This window comes from Hemitrygon akajei, chromosome 7, assembly GCF_048418815.1.
Source record: "Hemitrygon akajei chromosome 7, sHemAka1.3, whole genome shotgun sequence".
Classification (NCBI taxonomy): Eukaryota; Metazoa; Chordata; class Chondrichthyes; order Myliobatiformes; family Dasyatidae; genus Hemitrygon; species Hemitrygon akajei.
The window spans coordinates 167,151,294-167,174,929 of NC_133130.1; the positions used below are offsets into that span (position 1 = coordinate 167,151,294).

Consider the following 23,636-nt stretch of genomic DNA (forward strand, 5'->3'; position numbering starts at 1 on the left):
AATGACTTCATCTCTACAGCTGTCTATCACATGAATTCCACGGGTTCACTACACCGTGGCACCCACTTCTACGTCCTGATTAATTTGATGAGGGAAGTACTGATTGGCAAAAACAAAACTCTGGGTGAGCTGTGGAAGGCATGAAATTATTCTGCTGAATGAAAAATTAGTCACAACTAAGAAATACAGCAGCATGCCTAAGGCCATAATGAAACATGCACCATTTCCAAAACACCTAGGTCTTCTCAATTGTTTCTTTCTGTAAAGCAGGTGCTGTACCATTATACAACATGTATAGAAGATAGAACACAGAACACTACAACACTGGACAGACCCTTCAGCCCACAATCTTATGCCAAACCAAGAAAATTAGTAATCAGATGGCCAACTAATCACTTCTGCCTACACAATGTCCATATGCTTCCATTTTTCTCACCTTCATGTGCCTACCTAAACATCTCTTAAATGTCCCTAATGTTTCTGCCTCTACCACCACCCTAGGCAGTGCATTCCAGACACCCACCACTCTTGCCCCTCACATCTCTTTTGAAATTACCCCCTCTCATCTTAAATGCATGCCCTCTGGTGTTAGACACTTCAACCCTGGGAAAAAGATACTGTCGGTCTACTCTATTTATACCTCTCATAAAACCTCTATCAGATCTCCGCTGCTCCAGAAAAAACAACCCAACTTTGTCCAGACACTTGTTACAGCACAAACAGTATATTGAGAAAGCTTACCTGGAGAGGTTCTTATGCTCAGATTCTTCCCATAATCATCTTTAAGATTCTCTACGATTTCCAACATATTTTGTTTTAATTCATTTAGGTTGATAATGTCCTCCACTAAAGCAGCATTGATGTTCACTCGAGATCCTGGGTGTCCTTTGGATTTCACTGCAATTGATAATCAGTAATTGTTAAGGTAACTTCCCGATGGCAGGTGCCAAGCCCGGCTGTGAAAGGAGGGCGAGGCATGGGTTTAGCAACCCCATCCCATAAAAACCTAGAGCTACAGAGACGCCAACAGAAGCTGCAAAGACCTTTTTCCTGGGAGAGCAAGGATCTTCGCCTAGAAGATGTCCAAAGTCATATGATGATAGTGGAAGACACAGGGCTGATTAACCTTCTATCGGCCCAGGACAAGGCTCTGACAAGCTGCTGACATGGGCTTAGGAAGAAGAATTGTTACAATGGGGACTGAAGCTAATGCAAGTTCATTCACAACTTATCTGTACAGAGTTGAAGTTGGTTCACTTTATAATTGCAGCTACATCAGAATCAGGTTTACTATCACTGACATTAGTAGTGAAATGTGTTATTTATTTAAAGAGACAGCACAAAACAAGTCCTTCTGGCCTAACGAGTCATGCCACCCAACAACCAATTATTCTACTAATCTGTATGTCTTTAGACTATGGGAGGAAACCCATAAAGTTCACAAGAACATACAAACTCTTTACAGACAGCAGCAGAATTGAACTCTGACGCTCTGAGCTGTAATATCCTCACGCTAACCACTATGCTACCGCAGTAACAATACAGTGCAAAACATAAAATATACTATATTTTATATTTAATATACAATCAATTATACTAAATATAGATTATATACAGTGGTGCTAGAAAGTTTGTGAACCTTGTAGAATTTTCTCTATTTCTGCATAAATATGGCCTAAAATGTCATCAGATCTTCGAGCAAGTCCTAAAACTAGATAAAGAGAACTCAATTAAATAAATAACAAGAACATTATACTTGTTCATTTATTTATTGAGAAAAATGATCCAATATTACATGTATTTGTTGCTAAAAGAATGAGAACCTTTTCTTTCAGTAACTGGTGTGACCCCCTCATCTCTATAGCATTAAGGCCAGAACTTTGACTCAGCCATTCCAAAACATGAATTCACAAACAAAAGAAAATCTGCAGATGCTGGAAATCCAAGCAACACACACAAAATGCTGGAGGTACACAGCAGGCCAGGCAGTATCAATGGAAAAGAGTACAGTCGATATTTCAAGCCGAGACGCTTCAACAGGACTGGAGAAGTTCCGCTGAAGGGTCTCAGCCCAAAACATCGACTACTCTTTTCTTTCCATAGATGTTGCCTGGTCTGCTGAATTCTTCCAGCATTTTTGTGTGATGCCAAAATATGATTTTTCTTCTTCTTAAACCATTCTGTTGTTGATTTACTCTTGTCTTTCGGATCATTGTATTGTTGCATTATCCAAATTCTATTAAGCTTCAGGTGACAGATTGCTACCCCAACATTCTCCTGTAAAATGTCTTGAAACAATTTTGAATTCATTGTTCCCTCAAAGTTTGCAAGCTAGTGCAGGCCCTGAGGCAGCAAAGCAGCCCCAAACCATGAAACTCCTTCCATCATGCTTCACTGTTGGGATGAGGTTTTGGTGTTGGTGTGCAGTGCAGTGTGCATTTCTGCCAAGAAGTTCAACTTTTGTCTTATCTGTCTACAGAAATTTGTCCCAGAAGTGTTGTAGAATATCCGGGTGGTCTTTTGCAAACCTGAGATGTTCAGCAATGTTTCTTTTTTGGAGAGCAGTGGTTTCCTCCGTGAATACCATTCCTGTTCAGTGTTTTTCTCATAGTGCACACATGAACAGAATCTTTAGCAAGTTTTAGAGATTTCTGTAAGTCTTTTACTGTCAACCTTGTGTTCTTTTTCACCTCCTTCAGCATTATAAGTTGTGCTCTTGGTGTGATCTTTGCAGGATGCCTACTTGTAGGGAGCACTGAGTTTCCTCCATTTGTAGACAATTTCTTTTACTGTGGACTGATGAACAGTCAAGTCTTTAGAAATGCTTTTGTAGCATTTTCCAGCTTCATGCATCTCTACAATTCTTCTTTAGGGCCTCTGAAAGTTGTTTTGATCAAGGCATGGTGCACATAAACAGATCTTTCTTGGGAAGCACAGGTTCTGTCAGTAACCTGACTTTGTGTGACCTTTTTTTTTATATAGGGCAGGGCACCTCTACAACCCACACCTCCAATCTCATCTCATTGATTAGAACACCAGACTCCAAATAGTTTTTGTAGAAGGCAACTGCCCCAGACTTTTTACAACAAATACATGTAATATTGAATCATTTTTCTCAATAAATAAGTGAACAAGAATAATGTTTTTTGTGTTGTTTACTTATTTGGGTTCTCTTTATCTAGTTTTAGGGCTTATGTGAAGATCTGATCACATTTTAGGTCATATTTATGCAGAAACAGAGAAAATTCTACAGGGATCACAAACTTTCTAGCACCACTGCAATTAAATAAGTAGTGCAAAAAAAGCAAAAAATAGTGAGTAAGTGTTTATGCGTTCATTCAGAAATCTGATGGCGGAAGGGAGTTTGGTCTTTTTCTGTCTGCACTATAAAGGAGCTGGAGTAAAGGAGATTTCAGCTGTTAATTTTTATTTAGAGAAACAACATATTAAGTAGCCCTTTCACCCAACGGGCCCATGCTGCCAATTATACTACTAACGCACAGATCTTTGGAACATGGGAGGAGAGCATCCACATTCCATACAGACAGCAGTGGGAATTGAACCATGTTACTGACACAGTAATAGCATTACACTAACTGCTACACTACCATCCCTCACTTAGCATTTCAGTTCAGATTTTTTTTGCACTACTTCAGATTACAATATCTTTGCACAACTCTGTTGTGTAATGTTGTCACTACATTTATTACCATGTATACCTGCTTACGCTGTTAGCTTCACGTGAATGAGGCACTTCATTGCATCTTGTGTATATGACCACATACTAAACTTATAAATGGGGTGGCATGGGTAACATAACACCATTACTGCACCAGTGACCTGGATTCAATTCTGTCACTGTCTGTAAGGAGATTAAATATTCTCTCTGTCACATTGTGGATTTCCTCTGGGTGTTACGGTTTCAAAGATGTATGGCTGTGGCTTGCTATGTTAGGTGGTTACAAGGATATATTGGGCAGCAGGGGCTCATTGGGCCGGCAGGACCTGTTACCGTGTTGGATCTCTAAATAAATAAATAAAATTAAGTATGAAGTTCTCTTACCTGCTAATTCTCAAAAGCACTCATTGAAATGTGCTTATAGTTTAAGAAATCAAAATCTTCTCTAAACTTTCTGGCACAGACATTCACATTTGATGGTCACATCTGGCTGAACGGGTTTGCTGCTAATTTTTGTAATCAGTCATCTGCACATTAAGGATCACCTTTATTCATCATATACATTTACACGTATTCATATAAACACACACACACACACACACACACACACACACACACACACACACACACACACACACACACACACACACACACACACACACAGAGTCAGTTTAGTCGTAAGTGTCAAAATGGAACCCATTTGTATTATTCTTAATTAAAATAGGTCTTAGAGAATTTCCAAATCAAAACTGTTAACATTTTAAACATAATATAGAAGATTAAAACTTCACTCTAATTAGCTGATCTACAAAACTAACTCCTCCAGATAATTTTCCTTTAATAATATTATAAACATTGCAAAAGTAGACATTACACGTGCATATGCTTTCAAGAAGCAGGCAAACATCCTTTTCACTCCTACAACAGATTAGATGAGAATGGGAATATTAATGCAGAATTACCTTTGGTCTTCTTGGTGGCAAGTAGTCGGCTCGGAGTTACGTACAGGGCCTCACACTGACTACAGAGAGCTGGACGGCTGACTCGATGCTGGACTGCTGATTGTATGAGGGGTGAACAACACTTGTAGACCCTCGGTCCTAGCTGACGTATCCATCGCAGTGTAAACGACATTGTGCAACGAACCGATTTTAACTGTTACCTGAAGTACAGCAGAAAAACCAGACAGAAAACCTTTCAGCAGTTTGCCAGCATGGATTACAATTGGATTTTCCACACACTCACTAATTTCTCAGACTTTAAGACTCAGTCTACTGCAAGACACATGAAAACAACTATTCTTTCAACACTTTCCAATATTCAAAGTCAAAATACACTTCCTTATTTCATACCAGGTTTCTTTAATAACACACAATGTCAAAACCATTCTCTTTGTATTTCTAACAATCTAACAGTCAGAAGAGCAAGCCACTGGGAGAAGTTAGAAAAAATAACAGAGAGGACCACCGGGGTTTCCCTCTCCCCCACTTGTGACATTTCAACATTCAAAGTACATTTATTATCAAAGTATGCATGCAGTATACAACCCTGAGATTCGTCTTCTCACAGACAGCCGCAAAACAAAGTAAGAAAACTATAGAACCCGTTCAAAGAGAAACATTAAATCCCCAACAAACAAAAAAAAAGGAACAAATTACACAAATGGAAAAAAAACAAGTGAAAGAATATAAAGCAAACCACAAATCATTGAAATCATTCAGGCATATTCAGTTCAATCTAGCTGTGTCATTCGTTAACTTCAGGTCGCAGAGCCAGTCTGACCTGTTCAAAATCGCAGAAAACAGCAATAAAAAAGAGCAAGCAGACACCAGAAACACATCGTAAGTTGACTGGCAGCGTTATAGGCGAAGGACCTTAAGTATTGTTGAGGATCCCTACCACCCATCCCACAATCTCTTTGACCCACTACCGTCAAGTAGGAGGTACAGTACAGGAGCATCAGGACTAGGACTGCTAGACTGGGTAATAACTCCTTCCCTCAGGCTGTGAGACTAATGAATATCCTGCCACCACCGAGGTCTCATCACCAGGATAGTGAGCTGTTTACTGTTTACCTGTACTGCTACTACATGCAATTTGAACTATATTTTAACTTAATTATGGTAATATTTTCTTTATGTGCTGTGGGTGTACCATGGTCTGAAGGAACATTGTTTCATTTGGTTGTATATATGTACAGTCAGATGACAATAAATTTGAACCTGATGCTGCTAATCAATCATCACACTGAATTACATTTGACATCAGCTGTTACCTTATGCTTAACCATTAAAAGTGAGCAACTTGTATTATTCTGATAGTAAGTTTGGCCTTGTACTTTTAGGACCATTTCAGGAACAAACTCTTCCCCTCCACCATCAGATTTCTGAATGGGCAATGAACCCATGAACACTATCTCACTACTTCCGGCTCTCTTTTTACAATAAAATTATTTAACAAAATTATAATGACAAAAGAGATGGTTGTTGACTTCAGGAAAGCACAGAGTGACCACTCTCTACTGAACATTGACGAATCCTCCATTGAGATTGTTAAGAGCATCAAATTTCTTGGTGTTCACCTGGTGGAGAATCGCACCTGGTCCTTCAACACCACCTCCATAGCCAAGAAAGCCCAGCAGCATCTCTTCTTTCTGCGAAGGTTGAGAAAAGTCCATCTCCCACACCCCCATCCTCACCACATTCTACGGAGGATGCAGTGAGGGCATCCTGAGCAGTGCAGCACTGCCTGGTTTGGAAATTGCACCGTCTCGGATCGCAAGACCTTGCAGCGAATAGTGAGGTCAGCTGAGATCATCATCGAGGTCTCTCTTTCTGCCATTAGACATTTACACCATACGCTGCACCTGCAAAGCTGACAGCATTGTGAAGGACCCCACGCATGCCTCACACAAACTCTTCTCCCTTCTGCCATCTGGCAAATGATACTGAAGCATTCAGGCTATCACGACCAGACTATGCAAGTTTCTTCCCCCAAACCATCAGACTCCTCAATACTCATAGAGTCTAGACTGACATCTACATCATTTATTATTATACTGAAATTTGTTCTTTATTTATTTATTAATTACTGTACTGCCCTGCACTGTTTTGTGCACTTTATGTAGTCCTGTGTAGGTCTGTAGTCTAGTGTAGTTTTTGTGTTGTTTTACACAGTTTAGTGCAGCCTTGAGCTGTCTCACATAGTCTAGTGTAGTTATGTGTTTCATGTAGCACCATGGTCCTGGAGGAACGTTGTTTCATTTTTATTGTGTACTGAATCAGCAGTTTATGGTCGAAATGACAAAAGTGACTTGACACGACACCTGCTCAGTAGGGAAGGAGTTGGTGGAAGGCGGAGGTGAAGACTGGGACAATAGCAGTTGGTATGTGGAGGTGTGGATAGTAGGTGCAAGGCAAGGAGGGGATGGAGACAGTGGTAGCCTGTGTTGTTCATCCACATGTTGAACTGGAGGAGGGGAAGTGTTTATGCTGAGAGAGCATTACGTGCTTCGGTACCTGGACTGGTTTGTTGAGGGGTGTGAACAGGTGGGCAGTTGTCAAACCTATTGAAGAACTGGTTTAACTCATTAGCCCATTCACGGGTGCAATCGCAGGCTCTCCAGCTAGGCTGATTGAAGCCAGTGATGTTCTTCATGCCTCGCCACAAGTCCTGTGTGCTACTCTGCCCAAGCTTGTTCTCCAGCTCTCTCCTTCATTCCTCTTTAGCCACCTTGATCATCTCCTTTAGCCCCCTCTGCACATTCCAATTCCTCCCTGTCTCCTGATCTGAAGCTCTCTTTCTGAGGTTACAAAGAGCATTTAGATCACTGGTAACCCATGGTTTGTTGTTAGGGAAGCAGCAAACAGTCCTTGATGGCATCACAGTGGCCACACAGAAGCTAATGGAGCCAGTGAAGCAATCAGTAAGTCTGTTAATGTCCTCCCCATATGGTTCACAAAGCACATTGCAGTCAGTAACCCCAAAGCAACCCTTTAAAACCTTGATGGCCTCTGGAGACCACTTCTTTACTATCTTGGTGGTAGCTAGCTGTTTTTGTACTTAGGGCATGAGGTGAACCAGGTTGTGCTCTGATCTTCCAAATGGGGAGAGAGCTGTGGAGCTGTATGCATATTTAGTATTTGCATACAAGATATCTAGCTATCCAGTAAAAGACTGTCCAGCATGGACATACTATATCCCAGATAGAATATAGTTAATTTCACTCTGTTCCATGCACCTTAAAAGCAATTTTCACACCACGTCAAGGGACTAAATGATTCCCATCTTCATACAAACCATTCCAGTGGCCTCTGAGAGACAGATTGCCACTATATTTAAGACGATAAGAGATAAGAGCAGAATTAGGATATTCATCCCATCAAGTCTGCTCCCCCATTCCACCATGGCTGATTTATTATCCTTTTCTCCGCGTAACCTTTGATGCCCTTGCTAATTAAGAACCTATTCACCTCTGCTTTAAATCTAGCCAATGACTTGACCTCACAGTCATCTGTGGCAATGAATTCCACAGATACACCAACCTCTGGCGAAATAAATTCCTCATCTCTGTTCTAAAGGGATGTCCTTCTATTCCAGGCTGTGCCCTCTGGTCTAGGACTCCCTGACCATTCTCTCCACATCCACCCTTTTTAGAACAGTTTGCACTGTATGGGGTTTTAGACATTGGATTTAAACAGCCGAAACTTCTCATTTCATGTGGGACTTCTAAAGCAGAAAGGGGAAGCATATATCCATCAGTGTGGACTTGTTTTTGATGCTAGTCTCACTATAGATGTAGGATAACAGCTAATTCAGCAAAAGTGACTGTCTGATTTTCAGCAACATTTAAGGTCATGGTTATAAAACTTCCACTTACTTAAAGGACAATAACTAATATTAATTCAAGATTAGATTTATTAGTCAAATGAAGACTAATTCATAACTACCATGCTCAGTCTCAAGCCCGGCTGAGAAAGGAGGAGGGTTGACCATGTGACTAGCAACCCCATCTTGTAAACACCCAGAGCTACAGAAATGCCAACAGAAACTCCAAAGACCTCATCCCTGGGAGAAGGAGGAAACACCAAGAAGCTGGGCCACCCCTGGGAAAACTTGGAAGACTAGCCCAGGACAGAGGACTCTGGCAACCTACGCTCAGTAGGGGCAATGGGCTTAAGAAGACCACACCAGTTCATACATTGATGTTATTAAAAGCTATGTGTGAACTGAACTGCAAATATTCCACTCTAGGGTGGTAGTTCTTACGTATCAGGTTGAGAGTTCAAAAATTAACATTCAGGCTCATCATTATGGACCATCACCATAGAGGACGCACACACTTCTCATTGCTACCATCACAGAGGAGTCTGAAGACACACTTACAACATTTTTAGTGATAGCTACTTCCCCTCTGCCATCAAATTTCTGAATAGTCCACAAACACTACCTCTCTTTTTACATTTCTTATTGTAGCTTATAGTAATTTTTATGTATCACAATGTACTGGTGCTACAAAACAACAAACTTCAAGACATGTCAGTAATTTTAAAAAACTAATTCTGGCACCACAAACTATTTATACTCCCCTGCTAACCTGCCAATAAATCTCAGTTACTCCATTTTCTTATTCCCTAATTTGTATTCATGCTAATCTACCAAAGTTATTAATATCAAGGATCTTGATTTAATTCAGTCATGTAGTCTGGTTATCATATGGCTAATTGCAAAAAGCTACCTTTATACAAATGAGCAATTTGTATTGCTTACATTAGAGAAAATAAACAGCTTTTGAGGTGCATTCACTATTGTAGAATGCTTCCCGATGTCCTAAGAAGATATGAAAGTTCTGTAGAAATACAGTGGATTCTGGTTAATTGGGCCATCAGTTAATACGTGTAGCCATTTATTTGGGACAGCTCTTGATGAAACAAAAACTAATTAAGAAAATAGCTGGGATTCCCTTTGCTTATTTAGGACAAAAGACTGTTGCTGAGCTGTTTCTAACTAGTGTCAGTCACGTGCACTTGTATGGCTGTTGTACACTACACTATGCTTTGATCGAAAAGTTTATAAATAGCATCAGTTGTGTGCATTTATGTTCAAAAGGCAGTGATTTTTGTCACTGATAGTTGGTGAGAAATAAGCAGTAAGACAATTCAGAACTGTTTTGCTCACAATAGTTTCAAGCATTTAAACTTGGAGATGCCAGAAACAGCCAGGAGCGAAAATGAAACGTCACTACTTCAACAAATTAGGAACTACGAAGAATTATGGTATCAACAGCCATCTTGGATGTTACAAAGAAAATGAAGATTGAAGATGCAAGCTTCAAAAGCATTGTATGAACACAGTCTGCACTAGATGACTGCATTGATTTTGTTCATTTACAATCAAAATAACACAGCAGTGTACACTGGATGAATTCCTCCATTTATAATAGCATTTTATAGTACTGTAGCTCGATTGGTAGTATTTTAATTTGTTCTGTATTTAATTTAACTACAAGCTTTGTTACTCAGTTAAGTGGTAGTATGAGTTAATAACTCATCAGGGGTGATTGATAGGTTTGTGGTCCAAGATAGAAGGAGATGAGTTATTAACTTCAAACTTACTGCATAATCACTCAAAGAGTTGAACTGCATATGCATGTAACAAGAGCTGTATAACTCATCTCCTTTTACCTTAGGCCACAAACTTATTAATCACCCATCTGGGGACACTTTTTGGAGGTCCAAGATCCGTATGCTCCACGACCGCTGGACTAAGTGTGTAAATGTAGGAGGGGACTATGTTGAAAAATAAATGTGCTAGGTTTTCTAAAATTGACTGCTTCTACCTTAGGACACAAACTTATCAATCACCCCTCGTATAATTTATAGTATATTCTTCTGTATTGCACACTGTACAGCTGCTGCAAAACACCAAGTTTCATGAACTTGTCCAGGGGTCTCAACCGACTTCAGATTGCCCCCCTCTGGCATGGATGACACATCTGCCTTGGCTTTAGAGTCTAGGCACAACATTCCGAAAGTGCTTCCAGGGTTGGACTGAGCATGGACTTGCATTGTGATTGGCTCGGGTTACAATTTAATCACTGAGCAGATTTTTAGAGGAACAATCTGCTGTTCTGCACGCAGCTACCAGGAGGCAGATAAGAGTGACCTGGGCCACCTCCTTCATGAAAAAAGAAATCTATTTCTACTCATATCCTTCAGTATTATAGGCAATCAGAGGCCAGGAGTTCACCAGGTGGGAAATGCATTCCAACCACTGTGCTTAATAGGTTGACACACTGACGAAACAGTGTGATACAAAAACTATTTTAGAAGAACTATTTCAATTTTAATATTAACTCATTTGAATAAAAGCTTCATCTCACACAGATCACTCCCCAATCAATATCAGCTTCATTGTAACCTCTGGAACCTGATTTTAACTTACCGCACCGTAGAAAATTATATGCAAAGTTTTAACTAAAAACCTTTCTAAATACCTTCAAGTACAGAAGCAATCATGTACAGAGTGCTTGAGGAACAAATGAGATGCACATTTTAATGTTTCCTTCCCTTTATTCATAATGGTTTATTCAAATCATTTCATGTGTTTTTTTTAAACTATTTTTGTAATTCCACCTACTGTATGGTTGGACTTTTAATGCTACTTTGGAGCACATATGCTGTGTAATAGTATTTTTCAGTAAATCGCTAAAAGAATAGCCCAATTGTGGGACATCGGCATTAAGGATTTAAGGCTCATTAACAATCTTAATTCCCAATGAAATCGGTAATTATTGTATTCGTGCAGCTGCATATTTAACCCTTTCTTCCTGAAACTGGATTCTCAAAGGCAGCCAGCACTGTTATTTATAACTTAATCATTATTCTAGTCATCTGCAATTAGAATTTGTGCAGTAACTCTGTTCTGGAAACAACTCTTTTTACATCTCTGGTCTTAATGTTACTGTGCAATTTCCTTCTGTAAATTAAAGTGTTAGGTGGTTTGTGATGAATAAGGTTACAACTTAGCTCCACAATATGTAACCGTATTTTCCAACTGTAAAATTAAGTATAGTTAGAAACTTAACTAGGTATTAGAAGACATTGGGCAAATCTTGCTCACAGATTTCCTTTTAAACAAAGACTTTTCTCAAGTCCCACCTAGTAATTCATCTTTCTTTCACCTTCTAATATCTCTCTTCTCTTTCCAAGATTGCCATCAGGCAGTCTGCCTTTTTGCTTGAGACAATCACCAGAAGACCAATCCAAGGTAATATGTTTATAGACATTCTCAGTATTCCCAAAAAAGGCTCCGGGCTCAATCACCATGGTGACATATTCACGGATGTTGTCAATACTTCTGAAAAAGGCTCCAGCAACCAAGGTGATATGTTTATGGATGTTCTCAGTATTCCCAAGAAAAGCTCTGGGCTCCAGTCACCACCTGCCAACAATGTTGCTCTGAACAAGAATTTGTAGAGTGGCAAATCATGGCTTCACATTTTATCATTCTAAGGCAGAGATGTGAGGACTTTGAAAAACATTTATCTAACTAGCATCGTGGCCTCATACAGTATTTCCAAAGCAAAAGAACACAAAAGGCTGCAGACAGCGGTAGACCATACCCAGTCCATCATGGGCACAGATATTTGTCTATTACAGGCAAAGCCTTTCCCACTATTGAGCACACTTACAAGGAGTGCTGCCACAAGAAAGCATTATCCATCAAGGATGTCCACCATCTAAGCTATATTCTCTTCTCACTACTATCATCAGGAAGGAGGTACAGGAGCATTAGGTCCAACACCACTAAGTTCAAGAACAATTATTACCCTTCAACCATCAAGCTCCTAAACTGGTGCGATAACTTCAATCACGATTACACTGAACTAATTCTAGACTTACAGACTAACTTTCAGGGACTCAACGACTCATGCTCACAGTATTATTTTTATTTGCAGTTTGTCTTCTTTTGCACAGTCTTTGGTTTTATGTATATAAAATTTTGTAATATTCTATGGTATTCCTTTTTTCCTGCAAGAAAATTAATCTCAAGGTAACATATACATACACTGATAATAAATTTATTTTGAATGCTCCCTGAATCATTAATGATCCCCATCACCCAGGACATGCTCGTTTCTCATTGCTACATGAGAACTTGGTACAGGAACTTGAACTTGAAGACACAGACTCAACGCTTTATGAACAAATTCTTCCCCACCACAATCAGATTTCTGAATGGACAATGAACCCATGTACTCTACCTCACTATTTCTTTTCCTCTCTTTTTGCACTACTTATTCAATATAATTTTTAAGAATTGTATTTCTTACTGTAATTTAGTTTTTTATTATATGTACATCCATATTCTACAGTGCATCATATTTAGCTACATCACTGCTTGGTATAGAAGTTACACTGCAGCAGACAGAAAGGCTCTACAACACATCACTGACGCCAGACTACCTGCCGTCAAGGACGTATACAGAAAGGTGTCAGAAAACGTAACAGAAAACTTGTCAGTAAATTCATTAAGGATCCCACACACCGTGCTCATGGACTGTTCGTCCCTCTGCCTTCAAACAGAAAGCTACATAGCATCCACACCAGGACCACCAGACAGTAAGCAAGTAAACAAGCAGTAAGCAGTAAGCTTGATTAACACTTCCACCCACCAACTCCACCGCTACTTTATTTTTTCCTGTCAATCACTTCTTGTACTGCCTAGTGTCACTTTATGGACATATAATAAATCTACTTATATAAGCTAGCTTATGTATTGATATTGTGTTTTTTTATTATGTTTGTTATCTTTTGTGGGATTTTATGCTTCATCAGATCTAGAGTAACAACTATTTTGTTCTCCATCACACTTGTGTACAGGAAATGACATTAAACATTCTCGAATCTTGCAATGAACTGCAGCCACAAAATTGCAAACATCGCGACATATGCCAGAAATATTAAACCTGATTCTGGAAGTGTGCGCCTTTCAGGTAATGCCCTGTATTCCCCTTGCATTATATTAAACCTGCGGTGAAGACAGGAAGTGCAGGCATAGGGTGCAAAACTTAGCTCTTGACGTGAAAACTCGACTCCGATTCTCTTCCCAAGGATGCTGCAGAATATGGAGACAACAACCAGCATTTTGTGTTTTTAATTTGGATTTCAACACCTTCAGTATTTCCGTTCCAGTTTTTTTAAACAAATTACGTGGATATTTCAAGAGCTGTTTATAGGAACTTGCAGCAGGTCGACTGTCTGCCACATTTCCTACATTGTGACAATACTTCAAAAATACTCATTCATTCTAAAGCACTTTGAGACATCCTGATAGAGAAGGACAGAAAGGAAAGTAAAATGCACCAAGTACCTTGCACCCAACATCAGGACAACCAAGGAATTGATTTTGGACTTCATGAAGGGGAAGTCGGGAAAACACACACCAATCCTTACTGAGGGATCAGCAGTGGAAAGGGTGAACACATTCAAGTTCCTGGGTGACATCTCTGAAGATCTATCCTGGGACTACATAAACATGCTGGCATGGCAGCAGCTAAACATCATTAGGAGTGTGAGGAGATTTGGTTTGTCACCAAAGACTCTAGCAAATTTCCACAGATATACCATGGAGAGCATTCTGACTGTTTTTATCACCATCTGGTTTGGGGGGACAACCGCACAGGATCAGAAAAAACTGCAGAAAGTTGGAAACTCATCCAGCTCCATCATGGGCACCTACAAAGGTGATGCTTCAAGAAGGCGATATTCATCATTAAGGACCCTCACCATCCAGGACATGCACTCTTCTCATTACATCAGGGAGGAGGTTCAGGAGCCCGAAGACTCCACACAACGTTTTAGGAACAGCTTCTTTCCCTCTGCCATCAGATTTCTGCACAGCTCATGAAGCCATGAATATCACCTCATGATTCTGCTCTCCTTTTGCACTACTTGTGTATTTTTTTGTATTTCTTATTGTAACACAAGATAATTTTCCTTTTTATGTATTGCACTGTACTGCTGCCACAAAACAACTTTCACAACATGCAAGAGGAAATCTGCAGATGCTGGAAATTCAAGCAACAACACACACAAAATGCTGATGGAACACAGCAGGCGAGGCATCATCTATAGGGAGAAGCACTGTCGACGTTTCGTCCTGATGAAGGGTCTCGGCCTGAAACGTCAACAGTGCTTCTCCCTATAGATGCTGCCTGGCCTGCTGCGTTCTACCAGCATTTTGTGTGTGTTGCTTCACAACATACGTCAGTGATAATAAACCAGATTCTGATACCTTATAAAATTATTTCCAAGTCTCTGTCTTTTGAAAAATACACATTTACAGAAACTGTTCTGAAGTCTGACTTTGTATCATCAATAACCATACAGAACTAGAAACATTAAAAAAAAGGACTTCAAATTCTTCTTCCATCAGCAAAAGTTAGTTTGCATTTATTTCAGAAACATTAATACAGGAGGTCACTATGCTTGTGTCATTGACAACATGAAGCACTGATTTCTCCTGTTGTGTTAGTAGAACAAACCTGAGTTCATACATCCCAAGAATAAATAATCACATTATTTAGAATGAACTCCATGCACCTCCCCAGCACTGAAGACATCTTCAAAAGGTCATGCCTCAAAAAGGCAGAAACTATCATTAAGGAATGCCATCACTCAGCACATGCCCTCTTCTCATTGCTACCATCAAGAGAGAGGTACAGTGGCATGAAAAAGTTTGGGCACTCCAGTCAAAATTTCTGTTACTGTAAATAGCTAAGCGAGTAAAAGCGAGTAAACTTGATTTCCAAAAGGCACATGACACATTTCTTTAATATTTTAAGCAAGATTACATGTTTATTTCCATCTTTTACAGTTTCAAAATAACAAAAAAGGAAAAGGGCCCAAAGCAAAAGTTTGGGCACCTTGCATGGTCAGTACTTAGTAACATCCCCTTTGGCAAGTATCACCACTTGTAAACACTTTCTGTAGCCAGCTAAGAGTCTTTCAATTCTTGTTTGGGGGATTTTCATCCATTCTTCCTTGCAAAAGGCTTCTAGTTCTGTGAGATACTTGAGCCGTCTTGCATGCACTGCTCTCTTGAGGTCTATCCCTTGTTACGTTCCCCAGTAACCGGGTAGTTTTCCAGCAAAGATAGATGGATCCACCGAAGCCTGATGCTACTATTTTCAAACGTTTTTATTTATAAAGGGGCACAAGCGTATGGTTAATACAAAACATTCAGATCATATACGTCATCACAACTCAATCTAAAGCACAGGTATAGTAATAATCAATCAGAAATAAGCTCTACAGTTGTCTAGGGGTAATGTAGATATATATTGTTTACTGGATATTTAAAAGTCTTTTTGCGGTCACTGCAGTTCCACCCGCTGCCGTTGTCGTGGTGTCGCGTTGGTGCACTTTTGTTAGAAAGAGAGAGAGAGAATGAAACATTTACCCGACAGGTTTTCCAACCTGTAGGAGGTAGTCGGAAGTCTCGTTGGGGAATGGACTCTCATCTGTGGCTTCCCCTGTAGCTAGGCCGTTCTTCCGTGGTGAGGTCGCCAATCCCAGGCAAGGGAAGGACGCACACGAACCCCACCACCGGCTGTCGCTCTCTAAACGCAGTCGCAGGAATTCTCGCGTATCTTCTGGTGCGTCTGGCGCCCCGCCTCGGCAGCCCACCTTTTATCTGGACTGGCAGGGTTGTAGATGTCCATCAGGGTAGGGGGGCGAGGCAATCCTTCCCCCATCACCCATCTCACATTGCCCTGAGATTTTGCACGTAGGCCAGTTCCTTATCCCACAAAGGTGTCTCCCAAGACAATGGCTATGTCCGAGGCTTTTGTCTTGTTGAGCGACCAGCCCACTTTGCCCGAGGGCTTTACACGTGGTTTTCATGAGACAATAGTCAAAGAGTCGCTTTATTCTGCTTCCCTGGGGAACGTGGTCTTCAGCACGTCTCCCTCTCTCTCTTGGGTCATTTGACCCCCCCTTGACTAGGGCTCTTGCGAATCTCACAAAGGAGGGGGCTGGGGTCATAACACCTCCCCTCTTAAAAGTTTTTTACCAGCGGTTAAAAACAAGTTGGTACAGAGTCTTATAGGATTTTTTTTTCTAACAAAATACACAAGCTCCTCTCTTCACAGAGTATTACTGTTATACATTCAAGTCAGTATCTAAACAGGTAACAATTACAGTGTCCCTTTCTTTAATATCTTAACATCGCGTACCGTACTAAAGTCTGGTAGCATCAAACCTCAGCTCAATAACTACCTATTTATTTATTTTCTTCAGCAACAAAACTAAGGAGGTGTGATCTTAGCTTAGGTGCATCTACAAAAGTTTATACAAACACTAATCGTTTCGGTCGTGTTATTTCACCGGCAGGTCTCCAAAGGGGTTGTCTTTATTAGTCACAGGCTTTGGCGCAAACCCGTACAACCAGCGTTGCTGTTTAAAAATGGCATTTTCTATTAACCATCGCCTCTTTTCCGGAGAGTCTCCCCGTGGGGAACTTGAGTAATTTGGCGAGGTACTCTCCCGCCTTTCCTTTCCACGAGGGTTATTCTCTTAACTCCGTGTCCCCAACCTAGTCCATCATGGGAATTTCCACCCAATTCTTTAATGCTACACAGGTAGTTAACCCTTTTGTCAGGACCACGCAGGCTGATGTGTTTCAGTTCAAACTTTTTTCTCCGGCCGCATTTAAATCTTGGCTTCCCCACAGCGCTTTCTTGAATAACAATAGCGTGTGAGGCACCCTTACATTCCAAATCAACCTGTAATCGATGCGCAGGCATCAATCTAGACTTTAACTTTTTTTCATTCGATTTGGGAACTACAGATTTACCGTTCTCCTCCACAACAACAGTTATCTCCCCATTCGTAAACTCCACATTAACTCTGAACACCCCCTTCAGCACAACCATCTGGGAACTCACACTTCCCAAGGTTAACCCTTTTTTTTCCGAACCAAGTCTATCTGCTCCAAAAGGACGACCGTCTCGTCCAGCTGAGTCAAATACCTCAGCTTTTTTCTGAGCTCCGTGACTAGGTTCAGGACCACGTGCATCCCCATCTTGGACATACTCAAACGGGGCATTGGCCTCTTCCAGGCTTTCAATACCCGTACCCTTTTCAAATTCTAAATTCCCCTGATCCTCCCAGTTACTCTCTGGGCAACTCACTTCCGGAGTAAACTCAACCCCATCTGCCAACCCAGCAGACTTCTTCAAGGTTATGGCATCCTTTTCATCTAGGACTGCCCTCATTTCATTATCCGGAACACCTTTAGAATTTTCAACTTCTTCAAACAGTCCTGCCAAACCAGACAGATCATCCATGTCCAACCCTGGACCTTTTAACAGCTTTATCTGTTTCTCATCTAGATCTACCTTCTCTCCCTTACCCCCTTTTACGTTACTATTCCTCGTTTTACCACCCTCGAAACCCTCGTGGCACAGGGTCGGTAAAGACGTCTGGGCCAAATCAAAACTGGCCAATTTTAAACTGCTCCCGTTCTCAGCTGCCGCTCTCGACAGGCTGCGAGTGTCAGCGCATGCGGGATAGCTCGGGGACTCTATGGGCGGGGCCTCAACACGCACCGGTCGGCTGGTCATAGTCATGGCCGACCAAACTTTTCCTCCTGCTAAATCGTTCCCAAGGAGGACATCCACATCCATTCTCGGGAATTCTGATGGCACCCCCATTTCAACTGATCCATACACCAGCTCACAATCCAAAATGACCCTAGCAAAGACACCCTTTCTGTCCCTTTTCCTATTCCTCTCAGGGCTACCTCGCCCGTCGGAGGTCCGAATTGTAATACGTTACGGCTAATTAATGATAGCTCCGCCCCCGTGTCTCTCCAAATCCGTACGGGAATTGGCGGGTCCCCCTTCCTCACAGACACGGTTCCGTGTGACATATAAATCTCCGACCCCTCGCGCTCTCTGCTCCCCTGGGACCCTCTTGCCGATTTTCTGATTACCACTGCACACCCGATAGGGATCGCTGCTTTCCCTCTCTCTGGCTCCTTTCTCGGAGCAAAGCATTTAGATGCAATATGACCCACCTTTCCACAATTAAAACAGGTCAAGCCAGGACCTCTCCTGCCGTCTTGCCTCTCCTCCTCAATTTTACCACTAGCTCCCAGCGGGATCTCTGCCTCAGCCGGCGGACTTTCTCTACCGTTCCCACGGTCTCTCTGGTAACTTTTTGGCAAGGAAAACTTTGTCTTGTGGGTTAGGGCATATTCATCTGCGAACCTAGCAATTTCTGAGATGGATTGATTTGTCCTCTCATTCAAATACATCCGAATCTCTTCTGGAACACAACCTTTAAATTCCTCAATCAAAAATAACTCCCTGAGACGCCCATAATTCTCAGCCACCTTTTCCGCGGTGCACCAACGGTCCAAGAGCACACCCTTCTCATGGGCTAGCTCGGTATATGTTTGATTCCATTCTTTTCTTAAATTTCGGAACCTTTGTCTATACGCCTCAGGTACTAACTCGTAACCTCGGAGAATGGCCTCCTTTACTTGATCATAATTCCCTTCCCTTTCTGGGGGCAGCGCGGCATATGCCCGCTGTGCTTTCCCTCGTAACACACTTTGTAACAACGCCACCCACTGCTCTCTGGGCCACTTCTGATTCACTGCCACCTTTTCAAAAAGCAAGAAATAACTATCAACATCCGTCTCCTCGAACGGGGGGACCAACCTCAACGCCCGACTAACATCAAACCCCTCCTCTCTCTCTTGCCCTTGAGCTCTTCGCTCTTGCTTTCGCCTGTCCAGCTCCAATTCATGGCTCCTTTGTTTCTCTTTCTCTTCTGCTTCTAGCTGCTTTAGCTGGAGCTCATGACCCCGTTTCATCTCTAATTCCTTTAGTTTGAACACCTGCTCCCTTTCCTTTTCCTTTTCTTTTGCAGCCCATTCCTCAGCCTTTTCCTTTGCAGCTACTTCTAGCTGCTTTACTTTAAGATCATGGTCCAACCTTATTTTCTCCAACTCTACCTGATCTGTCCCACTCGCTAATCTCTTTTCGGGGATATTTTCCAAATCCTCAGCTGCAAACACCTCCTTTTCAATGTAATACTGATTTATGACCCCTTGCAGTTCCTGCTTTTTCATTGATGACCTCACCTCTGCGAGGCCTAACCCCTTTGCCAGATTTACCAAGTCTGATTTGGTAGCCGTCCCTAGCGCCTCTACAGACGGATTTCTCATAAATTCACCCACATCCATCTTTGCTGGTTTCCTGTATGGCTACCTGCGTAACCAGATTTAAGTTTGGACTTACAGCCCGATTCACTGACCCTCCCCTTTGGTTTCAAATCCGGGACGAGCAACCCACTTGTTACGTTCCCCAGTAACCGGGTAGTTTTCCAGCAAAGATAGATGGATCCACCGAAGCCTGATGCTACTATTTTCAAACGTTTTTATTTATAAAGGGGCACAAACGTATGGTTAATACAAAACATTCAGATCATATACGTCGTCACAACTCAATCTAAAGCACAGGTATAGTAATAATCAATCAGAAATAAGCTCTACAGTTGTCTAGGGGTAATGTAGATATATATTGCTTACTGGATATTTAAAAGTCTTTTTGCGGTCACTGCAGTTCCACCCGCTGCCGTTGTCGTGGTGTCGCGTTGGTGCACTTTTGTTAGAAAGAGAGAGAGAGAATGAAACATTTACCCGACAGGTTTTCCAACCTGTAGGAGGTAGTCGGAAGTCTCATTGGGGAATGGACTCTCATCTGTGGCTTCCCCTGTAGCTAGGCCGTTCTTCTGTGGTGAGGTCGCCAATCCCAGGCAAGGGAAGGACGCACACGAACCCCACCACCGGCTGTCGCTCTCTAAATGCAGTCGCAGGAATTCTCGCGTATCTTCTGGTGCGTCTGGTGCGTCTGGCGCCCCGCCTCGGCAGCCCACCTTTTATCTGGACTGGCAGGGTTGTAGATGTCCATCAGGGTAGGGTGGGCGAGGCAATCCTTCCCCCATTACCCATCTCACATTGCCCTGAGATTTTGCACGTAGGCCAGTTCCTTATCCCACAAAGGTGTCTCCCAAGACAATGGCTATGTCCGAGGCTTTTGTCTTGTTGAGCGACCAGCCCACTTTGCCCGAGGGCTTTACACGTGGTTTTCATGAGACAATAGTCAAAGAGTCGCTTTATTCTGCTTCCCTGGGGAACGTGGTCTACAGCACGTCTCCCTCTCTCTCTTGGGTCATTTGACCCCCCCTTGACTAGGGCTCTTGCGAATCTCACAAAGGAGGGGGCTGGGGTCATAACACCATAGATTTTTGATGATCTTTAGGTTGGGGGACTGTGAGGGCCATGGCAAAGCCTTCAGCTTGCGCCTCTTGAGGTAGTCCACTGTGGATTTTGAGGTGTGTTTAGGATCATTATCCTGTTGTAGAAGCCATCCTCTTTTCATCTTCAGTTTTTTTTTACAGTCGGTGTGATGTTTGCTTCCAGAATTTGCTGGTATTTAATTGAATTCATTCTTCCCTCTACCAGTGAGATGTTCCCCGTGCCACTGGCTGCAACACAAGACCAAAGCATGAGTGATCCACTCCTGTGCTTAACAGTTGAAGAGGTGTTCTTTTCATGAAATTCTGCACCCTTTTTTCTCCAAACATACCTTTGCTCATTGCGGCCAAAAAGTTCTATTTTAACTTCATCAGTTCACAAGACTTGTTTCCAAAATGAATCAGGCTTGTTTAGATGCTCATTTGCAAACTCCTGACACTGAATTTTGCGGTGAGGACACAGGAAAGGTTTTCTTCTGATGACTCTTCCCTGAAGGTCATATTTGTGCAGGTGTCACTGCACAGTAGAACAGTGCACCACCAATCCAGAGTCTGCTAAATCTTCCCGAAGGTCTTTTGCAGTCAAACGGGGGTTTTGATTTTGCCTTTCTAGCAATCCTACGAGCAGTTCTCTCGGAAAGTTTTCTTGGTCTTCCAGACCTCAACTTGACCTCCACCATTCCTGTTAATTGCCATTTTTTAATTACATTATGAACTGAGGAAACGGCTACCTGCAAAGGCTTTGCTATCTTCTTATAGCTTTCTCCTGCTTTGTGGGCATCATTTATTTTAATTTTCAGAGTACCAGGCAGCTGCTTAGAGGAGCCCATGCTGCTGGGTTGCTGCACAAATATGACCTTCAGGGAAGAGTCCTGTGGACTGATGAATTTAAAATAGATCTTTTCGGCCGCAATGAGCAAAGGTATGTTTGGAGAAAAAAGGGTGACGAATTTCATGAAAAGAACAGCTCTCTAACTGTTAAGCACGGGGGTTGTGCTTGTGTTGCAGCCAGTGGCAAGGTTTGAGGAGTCAGGGTATTTATAAAGCTTTGAAATTTGCATCACCTGGCCTTTCCTAACGATGACTGTGAACAAGCCATAGTCCTAACAAGCTAATTAAGTTCTGAGACCTTGGTAAAAGTTATCTGAGAGCTCAAATCTCTTGGGGTGCCCAAACTTTTGCATGGTACTCCTTTCCTTTTTTCACTCTAAAATTGTACAAAACAAAAATAATACACTCATCTTGCTTAAAATGTTGAAAAGAATGTTTCACCTTTAACTTTATGACTTTTGGAGATCAGTTCATCTTAACTATTCACAGTAACAGACATTTTGACCAGGGGTGCCCAAACTTTTGCATGCCACTGTATATTTCCTTTTATACCCACAACTGGGATTATATTGCAAGTATCCAATCTGCAATTAATTTATTTTCTGTATTTTTAAATTTGACTCAGCACTGTACTTAACTATTTTGCGACATTGTGCAGAATAGGCCCTTCAGGACCTTCAATCTAATCCCCGACAAACCCAATGTAACACTAATCTAATCATAAGACAATTCATAATGTTACGAATGTGCCACAGCTCTGAGGGGCCGAAGGGTGCGGGGTAGCCCCCTCCTTTGTGAGAATCGCAAGATCACTATTAAGTCAGTTCAGGGGACACAGGAAATGAGAGAAAGACATGCAGAATCCACAAAAGGGTTGGAATGTGTCCTGACCTCCGAGAGGCGGACCCATTGATGCCGGCTATTGTCTCTTGGAGACGGACTTGTGTATTGCATCCTGCACGATGCATCGAAACCCCCCCCAGGCAATGAACTGAGGGGGAGGTTGGTGGAGGGATTGCATCATCTCAACCTGATTGACATCTGAGACCCTGTGAGTCAGGATAAAAGAGGGTCTGTGGGAACAGCCCCTCAGACGCACCAGAAGAAATGCCAGCGATCCCATAATAGCAAGAAACCCAGGGGAAAGGCCACGTGCGTCCGGTTCCATTTGCCCTGGAATCTGTGGGCCCTTTTCCACGGCCGAAAGGTTTTTAGCTAACAACGGGGAAACCAACTCCCAACGACTCTTGAAGGATTGACATCATAAAAGGAATGGGCAAGTTTTAACCCGTCTTTCTCTCCAACCCAAAAGCTGCAGCTTGAATGAACTGAGTGACTTTTATATTTCCATCTGACAATACATTATCCCCTAGACAACGATAGAGCTATTTCTTATTGATTATTATTATACCCGCGCTTTTAGATTTAGTATTGACAACGTATATTATCTGCATGTTTGCATTGACATTATTTTGTGTATTTTTTCATCAATAAATACTGTTAAAAATAGTACCATCAGACTTCAACGGACCTCTCTATCTTTGCTGGTAAGTGACCCAGTTACGGGGTACGTAACAATAACGACCACTTATACTACCTGGTACATCTTTGTACACAGTGAGGAAACCAGAGAAAATGCACGTATTCCACTGGGAAGACAAATTCTCAAAGTGTTCATGATTTTGGTTCGGGTTGCGTACAGGATAACTGCTTCCCACATTGAATCAGCAGTTCACTGAAATCAGTGCTGAACGCATACCTACATCCCAGCACCAGACACTGGGTTACTTATA

The 23,636-nt window shown here is 41.9% G+C and overlaps 1 protein-coding gene across 1 annotated transcript in view; it reads right to left on the reverse strand.

Moving 5' to 3' along the window:
- The window catches only part of mrrf (mitochondrial ribosome recycling factor), a 69,785-nt gene that overhangs the window by 44,470 nt on the left and 1,679 nt on the right, over positions 1-23,636 (reverse strand). The window contains exons 2-3 of the mRNA XM_073052529.1: positions 4,642-4,841; positions 742-897 (exon numbers count right to left, since the gene is read on the reverse strand). Coding sequence (XP_072908630.1) covers positions 742-897; positions 4,642-4,813 — 328 coding nt within the window. The 5' untranslated portion in view covers positions 4,814-4,841. The remainder of the gene's footprint in view (positions 1-741; positions 898-4,641; positions 4,842-23,636) is intronic.